Source organism: Dermochelys coriacea, chromosome 27, assembly GCF_009764565.3.
Source record: "Dermochelys coriacea isolate rDerCor1 chromosome 27, rDerCor1.pri.v4, whole genome shotgun sequence".
In the NCBI taxonomy this organism is placed as follows: domain Eukaryota; kingdom Metazoa; phylum Chordata; order Testudines; family Dermochelyidae; genus Dermochelys; species Dermochelys coriacea.
In genome coordinates this window covers 11,410,850-11,427,767 of record NC_050094.1, presented here as the reverse complement: position 1 = coordinate 11,427,767, position 16,918 = coordinate 11,410,850, and the positions used below count along the sequence as shown (strand labels likewise).

At 55.9% G+C, this 16,918-nt stretch overlaps 1 protein-coding gene across 6 annotated transcripts in view; it reads right to left on the bottom strand.

The window, feature by feature from the left end:
• The window catches only part of ARHGAP23 (Rho GTPase activating protein 23), a 128,345-nt gene that overhangs the window by 53,901 nt on the left and 57,526 nt on the right, over positions 1-16,918 (bottom strand). For 5 of the 6 annotated variants that reach the window (XM_038385598.2, XM_038385597.2, XM_038385594.2 and 2 more), the window contains exon 2: positions 6,302-6,481. In XM_038385598.2, coding sequence (XP_038241526.1) covers positions 6,302-6,481 — 180 coding nt within the window. Of the gene's footprint in view, positions 1-6,301; positions 6,482-7,415; positions 7,664-16,918 lie in introns of those variants that run through there. The other variant, XM_043503293.1, reaches the window with a different exon arrangement.

Genomic DNA, 16,918 nt, shown 5'->3' with positions numbered 1-16,918 from the left:
CCTCCTGCTCTTTGCAGGGCTAACTCGGGCTCCCCTGCCCAGGGATCTCGGGTCCTTCCCGATCCTGGCTCATCACTTGGCCCTACACTCATTACATAAGAACGGCCAGACTGGGTCAGACCAAGGGTCCATCTAGCCCTATCTCCCAACAGTGGCCAGTGCCAGGTGCCCCAGAGGGAATGAACAGAACAGGGAATCATCAAGTGATCCATCCCATCGCCCATTCCCAGCTTCTGGCAAACAGAGGCTAGGGACACCATCCCTGCCCATCCTGGCTAATAGTCATTGATGGACCTGTCCTCCAGGAACTTATCTAGTTCTTTTTTGAACCCTCTTATACTCTTTGCCTTCTCAACATCCTCTGGCATTGTTCTGCACCTGTCCTAGACAGGATCACAACTCCCTCCCAGGAGCTTGCGGGAAGCTATACAGCAAGGCCGGGGAGCCCTGTAATGCTTCAAGAAATGCAGAGGCAGAAAGGAGGCCGGATGGAGGTTTCTGGATGGGTGGGAGCAGGTTACAGCAGCCTGGGAAAGGATCTGCTCACCCAGGGAGAGTAGGAGAGGTGTCATTGGTGTTACTTACGGGTGAGTAAAACACCCACCCTTTTGCACCGATTGGCACCCAGGGGTGGTGGGCAAGGAGATTGGGTGCTTGGGCTGGTAAATTTCCAGGCCTATTTTGCACAGTTGGGGCCACTTATATTTTTAGTGTGGGCAAGAAAGTGGCAGGGCGGGCGCTCCATGGCGCCCGCATGTGGGAGGGAAGGCAAAAGTGAGACCTCCAGGTTGAGCAAAAAGTAGGGAGGATGATCGAGTGGACCAGGCACTGGGCAGGGACTCAGGAGACCTGAGTTCTGTTCCTGGGCAAGTCACTTAATCTACCCTGTGGCTCACTCCCCCAGCTGAACAATGAGGCTAGCACAGGGCATGGCGAGGATAACCCCACTAGTGACTCAGAGGTACTCAGAGAGCCGGATAAGCCCCCCCAGAGATGGGGGAGGCTTGAAGGGGGTAGGGGAACCCTGGGAGCACTACAGAGTCAGGCAGAGGGGCTGCATGGAATCATAGAAGATCAGGATTGGAAGGGACCTCAGGAGGTCATCTAGTCCAAGCCCCTGCTCAAATCAGGACCAACCCCAACTAAATCGTCCTAGCCAGGGCTTTGTCAAGCCGGGCCTTAAAAACCTCTAAGGATGGAGTACCCCAGGGGTCGCCGAACTCTCCAAGACAGGTCCCCCTTTGTCTGAAGGACGCTGCACAGAAGAGAGGGGGAGAGAATCCAAGCAATTCCAGACCCCAGGCAGTCTTTGAACGGGCCTGGCAGAAACCTGTTTTTCCTTTCCAAAGTGACCCAGACAAAGGCTTGGCTGGTTGAACCCGAGAGCGCTGGCTCCGGCCGTGATGCCGAGTCCCGCCTGGTCAGCAGTTCCAGGCCAGACGCTGAATCCGAAAGAAACTGCAGCCAGCAAACAGTGCTGGGGTTGGAGATTGCTCGGGACAGGCGCCTCCGTGCCTGGGATCCCCACCGCTCTCTGGGGCAGCTCGGCGGTGCTGGGAAAGGAGCTGGAGGGGAAAGCAGCCGGGCCACGGTCCCATGCGGAAGGGAATTATTGGGCAGTCTTGTCACACTTATGTTGCCAGCCCTGCACCAGGCTGCCCCAGGGAAAGACAGACAGGAGTCAGGCCCACGTTGAAGCCCTGTCACGCAGCAGGAGAAAAGCAGGCCTGTGTCCAGGGAAGGGATTTCTGAACAGCTCCCGGGATGCAGCACAGAGAATACAGCCAGGGCTCGGCGTCAGAGTTTCTGGATGCTGCATGCCCGAGCAGAGGTCCTGGGCTGGGATACAGCCGAAGGGGTTCCTGGGCCCTGTGCTTTGGGCAGCTGTGTCACAGTCCCACGCACAGCAGAGGCGGCTCCAGGATTTGGTGCTGAGGTACCACAGTCCTGTCTCGCTGCCACACGTTCCCAGATGCTACGATGCAGCTGAGGGACGTCTCAATGTCAGACGACTCCAGATGCTGCCGTCAGGGCTCCCCTCATCCATCATGAACCAGGATGGGGAAAGGAGCTAACAGCTGGGTGCTATTGTCAGATGGTTTAAACGTCTGCAAACACGTGGTGGAAAGATCAAAGGCCACCTGGAGACAAGATGCTGTTTGATTCCCAAAACAAGTAGGGCGGCCAGGGGGAGGAAATGACTTAGTGAAGGAACCAGTCCTGAGCAGCCATGATAAAGCCCCACGTCTACCTCCCCTCCCTCAGATGAGCCCTGTCATTAAATGCTCCTCACCCCAAAGAGTCTAACGTCTCCAGCCAATGTAATTCCCAGTTGGCACATGTTCACCCTGAAAGATCCTGGAGTATTTTACCAGCTGCCCTTGTACGGCAATCTCCAGTTCTAAGGGACTGCCCCAAACACAGGGAGGTACCATCCCACTCCACCTCCACCCAATCAGGTCAGCCGTTGGAGCGGGTTCTTCGGGCAGATTTCACGGCATGTACCTTCCCTACAGCACCCGCGAAATGCAGCCACCTGTGGGGCGGAGGGTGGCGGTCGAACTGAGGACAGAGCAGAGAGGGGCAATCTGAGCCAGGTCCTGTGTAGAACACAAAATGAACTCCAGGACCTGGAGTGGCTGCAAAACTATGTGTGAAAACCACAGCGTGTCCCACGTGCAACTGGGCACATACCCATGGCCACGTGGCCTACTGGCTTGCACACCAAAGCTGTAAATACCTTCATGCGCAAGCTAGGCATGTATTCTACATGTTATTAACTATAGCAGAGGCTAGTGGCCCCAACCGAGCTCAGGGCAGGGGCGGAAGAGGGTCCACACATGCAGCAAGAGACAGCTCTTCCAATGAGAGCTTATCATCTAAGCAGACAAGAGAGAAGGTGGGAAATAATCTTTCCTTTCTCCATGGTACTAGCTGGAGAATGCAGACTGAGATTAAATGACTTACCCATGGTCACCAGGGAGACAGTGGCAGAGGCAGGAACTGACCCCAGGTTTCCTGAGTACCAGCCAAGGGTCTTGACCCATAAGATCATCCTTCCTCTTTACGCAAATACCTTTCAGGAGCAGTCCAAGTAGAATTGAGTGGTTCCTGGGGTTTTACAGGTTGGATTGTTAAGGGCTCCCAGAGGGGAGATAAAAAAGGCTTGTACTATTTCGGTTAGAGAGGAGCTGGGTGGGAGATGATTTATAGATAATGACTGGTTAACTAAGAAACCAGCCGCCATTTCTCTTGATCCTGCCACAGCAAAGCATGGAGCTCCTCCACCTGACAGGCAGTAAATCTGAAAAGCTGTAAATTTGCTACCAGTCAATCTGCCAGAGGCAGCATGTAGCAAACCTGTGGAATTCATCGCCACCGGCGCTCAGCAAACAGTGCAGTGGGATTTGCACAGGGGGATTTACGGGCACCCACCAACAAACAGAGGCAGCTGTACAAAGCTAAGGAGTCAGGTCAAAAAATGTTCCAACAAATCCTCTTGCTGCAGGGCAGAGGCTGCTCCCCATTTGGGAAGGGAGGGGAGGCGCATGGGGGGCGCCGGGTCCAAAAGGAATCGTTTCTCTCACGGATGCGTTGCACAACTGGTCAGCTGCACGGCCCCGGGGCAGAGAAGGGGCGACAGCTTCCCTTGAGCCATCAGGCCCTGGGCACCAGAGCAGACTCAGGCGCTTTTGCTTTGGCAGCTCCAGCGTTGCTGTGACTTTCTGCCACTGAAACCTCTTCTTCCTCCCCAAGTACCGAGTCTGCAGCAATCAGCGGCACTGCCATCCCCCCGCTCTGTCCCCCCAGGGACCAAGAGGGCAAATCTAGGAATCAAGCAGGGAATCCCTTCCAAGGCAGGGGGCGGGATACACCTGCTCTCCCCACCGTAGTTTCAGATGTCGCCACACTCCATGGGCAGAACTCATTTGGCCCCAATCAGGCCTCAGCTGAACTAATATTCCCCTGAAACTCAGGGGTTATTTTGCACGAATTGTGTTGGGCAAAGAGTCCAGATCGCCTGCCCCAGCTGGTTGCTTTAATCGCCACTTGCTGCCGCATATGCGCCCTGCTAGGGAACATCAGGGCGGGCCACATCCCTCTGACCGTTTCAAGGGAGCCCATCGGCTGCGCCTGTCTAGCCTGCTGTTCAGTGGTGAAGGGGTTAAACTGTGTGCCGAAGGTTCAGTTCTCAGCCTGAATCCGGGGGGCTCCAGCAGCTGGGTGGGCTGCAGGGGGTTGGGATGCTCCCCGGCTCCCTACCTCTCCACACAGCTGAATTACAAGCAGAGTCAAAGCCCTACCGCAACTCCCCGTTCTGGGGACAGGAGGACAGGGTTCTGGGATACATCCCTGAGGGCGAGCTGCACAGCTATGGGAGAGGGTCCAGAACCCTGAATGAGGAAGCTGATGGGGGCAGCCCCAAGGCTGCACTTCCTACACCAGGCTCCCCAGCTGGGTTACGCGACACTGCCCCGTTACGGAAACGCAGCCTCCCCTGGGCTCCCGCACACCCAGCTCTGCAGCAGCCTTCTTGATACCAATCGCAAGAGCAAGCCAGCCCCCGTCGCTGGGATCGCCCCACATACCAGGCGTTTGGCCGTGGTACACCTGGGGAGGTAAGCGAAAGCCCCCATCCACATCCGTGCTGCCGCAGGTGCCAGGCCAACAAGCAGTGCCCCAGCCAGGTGCTGCTCTGCTCAGAGAGGAGCAAACACAAAGCAATTCCAGGCCAAAGCTGGTCAGGGAGTCAAACAGCCGCGCTGGAGACAGTCATGTGGTTATTCTCTCTGACACGGGTAGGCAATGCCAGGCTTCAGGGAGACATCTGCCAGCGGCAGTGAACGGGAAGGAATTCCCCCCTACTTGGCATTGCACAGTACGGGATATTGAGAAAGCAACATGCATTGGCCTCTCGGAGGAAAGATACCAGACACGATGGGCCAATGCCCCAGTCGAGTAGGAGGCAAATCCTCTGGGTCAATGGTCCTGAGGCAACCGACTGTGTATCTGGCATGGGCTCCACAGTAGCAACTTCAGCAGCTAAGAAATTTATTTCACTCCATTCTATGGAAAACCCGTAGAGCATCCGGGCACAGGCGCCGGGCAGGGGTGGGTTTGCAGGGCTGGTGGCCGCTCAGAGCCATCGGTTTCTCGTTAAGACGGTAGCGTTTAGTAGTGGAGCTCTGCGGTGGGGGGCTTCTCCTTCAGCTGTGGCCCCATTCACTGGCCAGACACCATGGTTCTTGCCAGGCCTGGAGCGGATCCATTCGCCTCCATTTGCCCTTCCTCTCCACAACCAAAGAACAAACAGTATGGGGAAATCTAAGCCAGCTTTCCTTCCCTGGACCGTCAGGGGCCATCTTCTCTGCCACCAGCTGGCTGTAGCCAGAGAAAAGCATCCTGCCGACAGGAGCCCCGGGGACGAGGCGTGCCTGCCTACAGCCAAGGCACTGGCCAGGCTCATCCAGTGCTCACCTTGGCCAGAGGGAGGTCACCATGATGCAAGGCCTCTACAGGTATTTAAACCGGGGGCAATGCTGGCGAGCGTCCATGGAGGGCAGTGCGGGGTGGGTGACTGAACCATGGGAGGGAAGGGGGAACCAGCCACTCTGGAGTGACGGTGCCTGGGACAGAGAGGGATGGAATTTCAAGGGTTTTGTTTTAAGAGGGGTGGAAGGGCAAAGAAACTGGGGGACTATGGGGCACCTGTCCCCAGTGGAAATATGCAGAATTCAAAGCACACGGCAGAGATGCAAGCCAAGGCAATGGAAAGTCTGAGTAAGAGTCAGGACGCTCCATGGGCCAGAGGGAAGGCAGTGCTGTGGACCGTTCACACCGGATCCAGAGACCACCATGACCTGAGTGTGTCGGATTGCAGAGACTCAGAGATTTCCAGGAGGGATCACGGTCAGGTAGTCAGACCCCTGGCTCAGCACAGGCTGTGGGGAGGGAGGGAGCCAGTGACTTCTTAAGCAGGGAGAATTTGAAGGCAGGCCACTACCATATAACAGCTGGGAGGGAGCCAGGGAAATTGGCTTCTTTGGGTTGTTTCCCCTTTGGGGACCCCGGTAAAGTTCACCCACATGAGTCACCCTGGGGAATCCCATAAGGATCAACATCCAGGCTGTCCTGGGGACCCAAAACAGCTGCCCTCTCCCCACTCCTTCCAATCCCCCTCAAATAATGCTATCACTGAACTCAGCAGAGGGAGGGGTCCTCCTCTCAGGGGACCAGCCCCTGCCAAATGGACACGCTGCCCAAGCTGATGGAGCCAGGGGAGGGAGGCAGGCAGTGCTACCTTGACATCGGAATGGACCGCCGACTCCGGGGGATAGACGATGAAATGTCGGAGGGTGAAGCCAAACCCCCCCTGCGAGCTCTTCCGCAGCAGCACCGTCTTCGGCCCCATCCAGGGGAAGGGCTCCTCCAGGGGGGCGTTGTCATTCGGAGAGGTCCCATCTCTCCGGCCCAGCGTCGGCTGTCGGGGGCAAGAAGAAAGGGGTTAAGGCAGATCTCCACTTGGATTATTGCATACTTCCCTCCTAGCCCTCCCTGCCAGCCACAGCGAAAGGAAGGACAGCCTGGTAGTTATGGCACTGGGTTGGTACTCAGGTCACCAGCCTGCTGGGAGATCTGGGTTAATTCATTTCACCTCTACCTGCAGCACCTGACACTGCGGGGCCCTGATCGCAGCTGGGCCTCTGGGGGCTACTGGAAGGCAAAGGCTCATTCATTACTGTGATGCATTGTTGGTGTTATGGTAACACCAATCCAAGATCAGGGCCTCATTGTGCCAGGCACTACACAGGACTAGAGCAAAATGACCGTCCCTGTCCCAGGAAACCCATCTACATTTCCTACCCTGAACTGCTCCTGGGCACAGTTAAAAAGTTTCCAAGTCCCAATAGAAATTCCTATCTGTAAATTCGTTCATTCCCCTTCCCACACAGGAATAGCTACACTGGCAGAAGGACCTTGATCAACAAAGTGATCTACCATAGGCAGGGGTCTACCATGATAACGAGACCGGTATCCCTGAAGTGACCCAACTGGCGTGTACACACGTTCCCAGCTGGCAGGAGCTGCGCTGGAGAAGGCTCTTGCACCTGCTGCCAGGAGCTTGTGTGAAGCTGGAGGAAGACGAGGCCAGCGGGCGGAGATTGAGGGAGAGGGGGAGAGAGCGAGACTAGTGCTGCATGGCTGGCTGGACCGAGCGTCAAACAAGGCAGGGGCTTTTGAACTGGATCCCGGAGCGAATGGGGAGCCGGCGGGGCAGAGTGAGGAGGGGGATGCGGCTGGGGAGGCCAAAGGCAGCATGCTGGAGCCCGGGAAGGCCACAGGATAGCGAACTGCCAGGACAGGGGCAGCATGAAAAAAAAAAAAGCCCCTTCCAATTACATCCCTGGTGATAACTGGAGTGTGGGTGGAGCCGGGACGAGGCCTCTCGAGAGGCACTTGGCTGGAGGGTGTGAAAACCCTTTCCAGAAAGAGGGGGCAGGGGGCGGGCATCACTGCAGGCACTGGCACGCAACACTTCCTGGAGCAGATCCCACTTCCCGGAGCAGATCCCACTTCCCAGGGCCTGGGGCTCAGCAGCCCCCGGTTCCTCCTTCCCTTCCTGCAGGCCGACAGCCACCTCCTTCTGTCCTCTGCAGCCGCCTCCTCCTGGCCACCTCCCCAATAAAGCCAAGGGGCAGGGGTGCTATCGCCTGACGACCGACACCCAGATCGGACAATCAGCAGCTCCCAGCTGGTGGCTGCCGGATTTTCAGCTGGGTCACCGGACACGCAGGGAGACGCACTATCGGTTGGACATCTGAGCCACTGAGAAAGCCGAGCGCAGCCTGGCTGCCTGTGGCAGGCCGAACACCAAGTCTCACGGCACCGTCTCCCCGGCAGGGTGTGGGACACAGACATGCCGCAGCCCGGCTGGAGCTGCCCTGTTCAATCAGCCAACCAAAGGAATGCGGAGAGTGTGTAATCTGCAGGCCCTGGGGCTCCCTGCCAGCCGCCCCGCCTTCCCGCTCCCCGAGCTTTGCAACACGACACGCTGTACTTTAGAGATATGCTTCACCTTAGGGCCCCAGCTTGGACCCAGGCTCTTTTGGTTCTATGGTGCCTCGCCGCACGTCACGTGGCTCAACAAGATTACAGGGCATACCCGTCCCTGCGGCATTTGTGGCCGTTGGCCAATGGATCCCTCCTACAGGGGAGGCGTCTTCCCAACCCTCCCGTCCCCACAAAGCTGTTCCAATGGCAGGCACAATCCTGCAACCCATTCTCCTGACCCATTTGCGGGACTTGACTGGGAGCTCTGCAGGACTAGAATAAACCAGAAGAATTAGAATAAACCACTCCAAGCCCATTTCCAACTGCGGCCAATATGATGGGCCACAGAAATCTCCCTCCTGCATGCGCCAACGGGCACAGAGGCCCAACAGCCACTTCAGGGCCTCGTAAGTGTCCTGAGGCTGCCAGGAAATGTCAATTCATAACTCCTCCAGCCACTCAAAACCACAGACGCAACAGAGACTCTGGTTTTCTGGCTCATCACACCAGGCAACACACCCGGCTGCCTGCTAACACATAATTGGACCACTCCATTTTAAGGGGTCTCCTACAGCATGTGCGTGAACCCCACATACTTAATCTGTCCTACCTTACATTTAGCTTGGATGCTCTGGTTATCTTCTCCAGACCCGAGGAAGAGCTCCGTGTCCCTCAAAAGCCTGTCCTTTCCCCCAACAGAAGTTGGCCCAATAAAATATATTAGCTCCCCGCCCTTGCCTCTTATAATGAATAATAAACCCTGATTCTTTCTAAGTGCTTTTCATCAGTAGATCTCAAAGCACTTCACAAAGGAGGTCAGTAGCATTTACTCCATTTCACAGGTAGGGAAACCGAGGCACAGAGAAAGTGGGGACAACAGCACTGCCCTGCCTCCCTGGGGGGTTATGAAGATAAATCCATTATAGGTGGTGATGTGCTCTGAGATCTAGCAAGGAGAACCGAGTGTTGTGATTGTTCTGGTTATGAAATATATATTGGCGGGGCTTGCAAGACAGATAAACGTGGCAATAATTCCACTCCCGCCGCATTCCCCTTTTCCATCTGTGAGATGATTTTATTGCTCTTCCCTCAGCCCCTAAGAGAGACCACGCACAAAATAAAGAGATGGGATAAAATCATCATAAAGCTCCCTAGGTGATTTAGGATCCTCCCTCCCATTGACTTTCAATGGGAAAGCTTGGGGCTTGTCTGCACAGGGAAATCGACCAGCAAAGCTATTGTGGAATAACATCCCACATGGATGCACTTATTCTGGAATAGCTGTAATGTTTTCAGTTCACGCCCTACCTGATTCAGAATCACTTTCCTGCATAGACAAGTCTCGGGCTCCTAAATCCCTTTGGAAAATGGGGATTTTTTTTGCCATCAGCTGCTTAGTCATTTGGGTACTTTTTAAAAGTTTACTCCTGGGGCCCAAGTCCACGATACCCTGCACGCTGGGCCCCATTCTCCACTGGCCTGTGGGGCCTAGTGGATTGAGCACTGGACCAGGACTCAGAAGAGTTAGACTCTAGTCCCGGCTATGTCACAACAACACCCTATGCCTCAGCATCCCCATCTGTAAAACAGGGATAAGGATTCTGCCCTCCTTCGTAGTGTTACGTAAGAGCTAGGCAGTATTGTTTTTGTTGTTAAACCTGTGCAAAGGGGATGCAAATTTGCCCTGGTGTGCACGGCTATGCAAGCAGGAGGCCAGCGGGGACTCGGGGCTGTTAGACCCGGCTGACAGGCTCAAGCCATGTTGAAGGAAATGTCCGAATGTGGCAGCAAAATGAGATCAGTGCCTGTCAAGTTCCTTCCCCACTCTGAACACTAGGGTACAGATGTGGGGACCTGCATGAAAGACCCCCTAAGCTTATTCTTACCAGCTTAGGTTAAAAACTTCCCCAAGGTACAAACTTTGCCTTGTCCTTGAACAGTATGCTGCCACCACCAAGCGGGTTAAAGAACAGGGAAAGAGACCACCTGGAGACATCTTTCCCCAAAATATCCCCACCAAGCCCTAAACCCCTTTCCTGGGGAAGGCTTGATAAGAATCCTCACCAATTGGTACAGGTGAACACAGACCCAAACCCTTGGATCTTAAGAACAATGAAAAATCAATCAGGTTCTTAAAAGAAGAATTTTAATTAAAGAAAAGGTAAAAGAATCACCTCTGTAAAATCAGGATGGTAAATACCTTACAGGGTAATCAGATTCAAAATACAGAGAATCCCTCTAGGCAAAATCTTAAGTTACAAAAGACACAAAAACAGGAATATACATTCCCTCCAGTACAGCTTATTTTACCAGCCATTAAACAAAAGAAAATCTAATGCATTTCCTAACTAGATTACTTACTAACAGGAGTTGGAAGGCTTGCATTCCTGATCTGTTCCCAGCAAAAGCATCACACAGACAGACAGATCCCTTTGTTCCCCCCCCCTCCAGATTTGAAAGTATCTTGTCCCCTCATTGGTCATTTTGGGTCAGGTGCTAGCGAGGTTACCTTAGCTTCTCAACCCTTTTCAGGTGAAAGGGTTTTGCCTCTGGCCAGGAGGGATTTTATAGCACTGAATACAGAAAGGTGGTTGCCCTTCCCTTTATATTTATGACAGTGCCCAACAGCAGAAGGGGTGAAACATTCTGGGGGTATGGAGGGGGAAAACTGACAGGAGGAAAAGGGGAAGATTTGTAATGACTGGAACACAGGTCGGCAGTTGGGAGGGAGTGGACTGGAAGGAGATAAGAATCGTGGTTCAAGAGGAAGGCTGGCCTGGTGGATACAGCTAGGACTGAGGATATCTGGGTTCAGCTCTGGTGCCTGGATCAGGCTCCCTTTATCACCTCAGACAATTCACTTCACCGCTCTGTGCCTCAGTTTCCCGACCTGTAAATGGGGGGAGGGGTGATCACAAAGCTTCCTTGCAGGGGAGAGGCGAGCCTGAACAAACAGGATGTTTTGAAGGACAAGGAGAGCCCCAGCCAAGAGGCAGAACAGAAGAGCACAGTATTATCATATACTAGGACTTGGCAATTCCATAGCCAGAGGGACATCTCGGGCTGCAGAGGCCTGCACTCCCAGCCCTGCTCTCAGTGCTGCGGTAATCGCATGTCGCCTCCTTGGCTTGAAGCTGTTTAATCTGGGACATTTGCAGGGACAAGCCCGGATCAGAACCCTGTGCCCAAGAGAACGGATCTGAGCTATTCTCATGCCTTCACCCAGGCTTTGTCTGCACGGAGGATTCGCTCTCTTCCAGCCAGCATGAACCCAAGCGCAGACAGGCAAAGCCACACAACTGAGCTTGGCTCCAAGCAGGAGGAAGTTGCGCTGGGTGCAAATTGTGCCTTAGTGTCTGGCTTTATTGTGCACCGTCTGACACGGCATGGCTCCCCTGCCGGCTGGACTGCCCAGTTCAGACAAGGCCGCCACGTCCCCTAAGGTTGTCGCTCTGAGACAGAAAGCCCCATCAGGCGGGGGATGCAGATTTTAATCACACTGAGCCAGCCCGCCTCCTGCCCCCCACGGGACTCCCAGTCCCGACAGAGATCCAAGCAATCTATCCAGGGCATAAAGGGCTTTCCACGCTCTCCCTTTCCAGATGAGTGCTTCACGCTTATCGGCCATTCGCAACACAGAGCCTTCCTTCGGCTCAGGCCGGCTCGTGAGATTAAGCCCCTGACAATTCTCTGAATAGCCCCCCAGGCCAGCCACCCGGCACCCTCCAAGCCCGCACCGTGCCAGCGCAGCGAGCTGAGATGGGCCACGGCGAGCCAAGCCACGTGACAGACAGCTGGACACCGACCGTTCCCTCTGCGTAGAGCCTGGTGGGGTTGATTATGCCAGGAGCCAGAGGGGGGGTCTGGGGTATGGCACAAGGGACGCGGGACACTCGACCGCACACAGCAGGGCACATCCCGCAGGCCTAACCCAGCTGCGCTGAGGGGCTGTAACACCCAGGGACAGCACTCGAAAGGGAAAAACAGCCCCGGAGCAGCAGCAAACCCAGATTCCTCCCGGACGTGCTCTTGTCACAACAGCAACAAAAATGCAGGAAGCGGGAGACAGGAGGGGTTATCGGAGGGCAGCACTGCTGGGGTGAGCATCCAGGGCACCCTCTCCGTTCCAGCGGGCAGGGAGCGTTTGACTGGTGTGAAACAGACAGACAGTGACCAGGGAAAGAAAAGGAGGAAGGCCTAGAAGGCAAATGCGGAAAGGGAAAAAAAAGAACTAGAGATTAAAGGAGAAGGATGTGGGGAGGCAGCGGCAGGTTGCTGAAGTGGCTCCTGATCAAGCCCACCTCTAGGGATCCTTCCTGCCTGAAAGTCCCTCCCCGGCATCCTTCTGCTCTGGCGTGTTCAACCAGTCGGAAAAAAACGAACATCTGATCAGGCCGCATCTGTGCGCTCCCACTGCTGCATAAGCCAAGCCAAATCCACCCCCCAGGACACCCCTGAAACAAAGCATCGTCTGACAGGGCCCGAAGGGACTCCCGTCTCGTCCCTGCAGCCCCCCAGAACACACGGCTGCTCTGCCAACAATAACCTGGGGGGGAATGCAAATGCTCCAATCAGGCGGGCGCAGGTGGCGCCCTAGAGAAGATGGGCCTGGCGCTGCCAGGGGGGTGGGAGCAAAGCATGGAGGGCAGAAGCCTAATTAATAAAGTGACTGCGTGCGAGCACCTGGCACTGCCGGAGTCTCCCCAACCAGAGAGGCCAGAAGCGGAAGAAAGAGACACCAAGTCGTGACGGGTCCATCTCGCCCTCCCAGAGGGGGCTGACTCGGCCCCTGTTCCTAGCGCTCTCCTCCCTTCAGCGTGCCCGGGGGAGACAATCCCAGCAACCGGAGGCTCTCCAGGGAAGGGAGTGTTCTGCCCGTGGGGCACCAACCTCGAGCTGGGTCTCTACATCCTACAGGGGTACAAATGCCCAGGAGGTTCCTCGGCAGGGCGGGGCGGGGCAGTCTGCACAGTAGCTGAAGCACAGCAGCCGACATCAGGAGATCTCAGCTGCTGTTTTCAAACTGCCCAAGGGGTTTGCCTGCCCAGTCCTCGCTCAAATGACTGGAAATTGAGCATCCTAATCCCCGAGGTGGCTTTGACAATCTGAGCCTTCACTTCCATTCCCAGCTCCGTGCCTCGGTTTCCCCATCTGTAACACGGGAAGAGGCATCGATACTCCATCACAGGGAGACGGGGTCATGAGGCTTGATTCACTAGCGGGTGGGAACCTCTCTGGGCTCCTCCAGTGGACAATGCCAGAGGCGCACAAGTACAATTCATTCCCATCCCATCGCTCCTAACTCTACTAACTCCAACTGCTGACAGTTCCGGCTCCCAGGGGATGCCCAGCTGCCTGGAGCTTCGCTCCACAAACCAACACTGCAGGAGCCTCAGGACCCCATTTCGGGGACCCCGGGTAATTACAGCCAGTGCAGAGGCAGGCTCTGCTTTACCTACATAGACACCTCAGGCTGCCAGCAGCCCTGGCCTGGCCGCGCGTCACAACCACATACGAAGAGGCCTGGGCCGAACAGCCGGAGGCAGAAGACGGAGCGGGCGGAGTATCAGTGGGGTCCTTTCCTCCCCCACTTGGGGCTTCATTAATATTCCCAGAGCTCCAGCCTGAGCGGCAGCTGAATAAAATCTCCCCTCAAGGAGGAAGGGCATGGGAGAGCGAACCGGCAATGGGCTGAGGGTGTTAAAATTCAGGCACTGTCCTCCCTCGGCCTCGTAACTTGATGTGTGAAAGAAAGAGCGAGTGGTGGGGGATGGGGGGGCGCACGCAAAGGGGAGGGGGTACAAAACCCCTTTGTCTCTCCCCATCCTGCTGGACAATACAGTCATGCTATAGAAAGGCTTGTCCTGTCCTGCATGTGGGAACACGCTGACCCCAGCTCCTAAGTGTCCGGCCTCCTCCCCAGGAACAGCTCCCCTGCCTTGGGCCTGGTGCCAGCTTTGCACATGCGACGGCTGTGGCATCCTGCCCCGGCGCTGGCTGGGGGCGCTCAAGCTCTCTCGAGGTCGCAGTTTGCAGCCTGGGAAGATCTTCTCTTGCCACCAGCAATCCAGAGGAGCCATGGCAGGGTGGCTCAGGCCTGGCCCAGTCATCTGCCCTAGGCTCCAAGCCTGTCCTGTTTGGGCAGCTGCCTGCGTCCAGCGACTGGCAGTCCTGACAAACCTGCCGTTCTGAAACGGGAGCGATCGCGGGTGCTCAGCCCATCGCTCAATGCTCCCCAGGCGGGTAACAGTTAACCCACTTCCCTCCCTCCTGCCTGCCATTAACAATAATAATCCCTCGCTCTCACGCAGTGCTGTTCTCCAGGAGATCTCCGAGCACTCGCCAAAAGGAGGGCGGGATCATCCTCCCTATTTTACAGATGGGGAAACTGAAACACAGCAAGGGGCCGGAACTTGCCCCAAGGCCCCCCAGCAAACCAGCAGCAGACTGGGGATAGACCCAGGTCTCCCGAGTCGCTATCCAGCACCCTAACCATTAGGTCACACTGCCACAGATCCTGCAGACAAGCCAAGACGGGAAGCAGTGCCAAAGCGTCCCGATCTCTATCCCCCAAAGCCAAGCACCTCCAGGCCACTCCCGCCCAACTCTGAAGAGCAAAAATAAAGATGCCCAGCCTGACACATTCGCCCGTGTCTTTCCTGAGCGACGAAGAGAGGCTGCCTGTTAGCAATGAAAACCTGCAGCGGGTTAGCTTGGCCCCCCCACCCAGAAACGGCAGGGAGAGGGGGGCCCCATTCCAGGCTTTGGGGCCTAGTATTATTATTAGTTATTTGTAGTGTGGCAGCGCCTAGGAGGCCTAGTCCTGAAACAGGTCCCCGCGGTGCTAGGTGCTGTACAAACAAGGAACAAACCGCCCCTGACCCCAACAGCTCCGAGCCTAGATCCAGAGTAGGAGAGAGAGCTCGCCGCAAGGCGTCCAGCTGCCTTCACTCCAGCAGAACCTGGCCCACGGTACAAGGAATTCCCTGCAGCCCGTTGGGAAGCCCTGCCCCTCACACACTGTCACGCGATGACCCACTCCGATTCCAACCAAGTTGCCATCTTGGTTTCAGGATACCCTGGTCGTTCTGGGACTGGGCATCCCAGCAGCCCTGGAATAAACCAAATCTCGGTTCAGATGCTTACGAAAGGCCCGAAAGCCTGAGATCAGCCACTCGACAGCTCTCCTGGGATCCAAGCGAGAGTCCAGGAGCAACTGGGCCACGCTGGGTTTGAGACGCTGCAGGAGGCTAAACAAAGGAAGCCCTGATTCTCCAACAGTGAAAAGCACCAGGGGAGCAAACGCAATTGCGATAATGGCCGTGAAAGGCCTAATTCCCCCGACGTAGCCTTCTCCAGCCATCCTCCACTTGCAGCCTCCAGCGCTCGTGACAAGAGCTGCTGATTGGATCTGGGCAGAGCCCCCAGGACAGGCTTTGACTGCTGGGTCCCCAAGGGAGATTTTAAGATGGCAGCAGCACCCCCAGGCGATTGCTAGCCAGCTGTCCCGCCCCACTCAGGAGCGTAGGCAGGGAGAGAAGGGGTCTGATTCTCTGCTGCCTTGTGTGCTGAGCTGGGAAAATGCCTCCCATCCTGGGAGTGTTTTGTACCCACAGTGCAAAGGTGCAAGGACAAGCAGAGGAGAATTTGGCTGCAGGGGCTCCAGACCCAGCTCTCTCTCTGCCACAGCCCTGCTAACCAGAGAGAGAAGCCACAGAACCAGCCCCAGGCCACTCATCTGCCAGCCCCTGTAATTACCTCTCAGCGTGAGGCTCCAGGCAAAGCAGGGGAGCCCGGGCCCCGCTGGGGAGATGCAGGAGGATCCTCGCCGTTTCAGACCAGGAGTGCCTGGCTCAGCTACTTTCCCCATCTGTGGTCTCCATTGTCCCGGCTGCCTGCTCGCTGGATTATTTTTAAGCTGACAGCTGAATGTGCCCTTGTGATTCTAACCAGTACAGGCAAGCCTCAGAAAGAGAGCCCCAGAGAGGGGACAGCACATGTGCCACCTAGACATTAACCTGCAGCTATTATGACTCCCTCGCCCGCAGCGTCCATCCCAGACATACCAGTCTACCCTTCGCAGGGACGTCGGCAGGGCTAGTCTGTGGCACTTGTTTAATTACGCACCTGCCCATGGTAACAGCTTGCTAGGAGCTGCCTCCAGGAAAGCTCCTGCTCACCACTCTCTCTGCTGCCTGTTGTCTCTCACCCCCATCATCTTCCATTCAGGCCCCCTCACCACCACCCCACAGCCAGCAGCTGCCAAGAGACAGGGGGCTGCGGGAGTTCCTTGCCAACAGACCAGACAGCAGCCAGCCAGTGACCAAAGGACCCCATAGAATGAGATCCTTTGCCCCTCACAACCAAGGGGGCACCCCCAACATGGGCAAGTCCTTCCTGCCAGCCTGCCCTTTATGGCAGGTGGGCCGTTACCCTTAGCACATCTTGCCGGCTAGGTCCCTTGCTGCTGGCCCATCCTGGGCACAGCCTTCAGACCACAGGTCAATTTTATCCCAAGTCAGTTATATCAGGGATGACTGTGGCCCCATGTGCCTAGACGGGGCCAAAGGGCCAATTCTGCAGCCCTTACTCATGGTGAGTAACACTTACTCAAACAAGTAGACACACTGACTGGAATACAGCTACATCCATAAGTGCTTCTCAGCATCAGGGCTGCAGCATCGTAGCCGTAAAGGATTAGGAGATGGTGCCTGTCCGCTCCCCTCAGCCAGTAGAGCTCAGCTGTTCCCATTGCATGGCCCCCCCAGATCACAGCAGAAACGAGTTGCACAGCGCCCTGCTCATCTAGCCGCTGGAAAACAGGAAGATGGTTGCGACCCCCTGAAACATTCTGTGACCTTCCTCA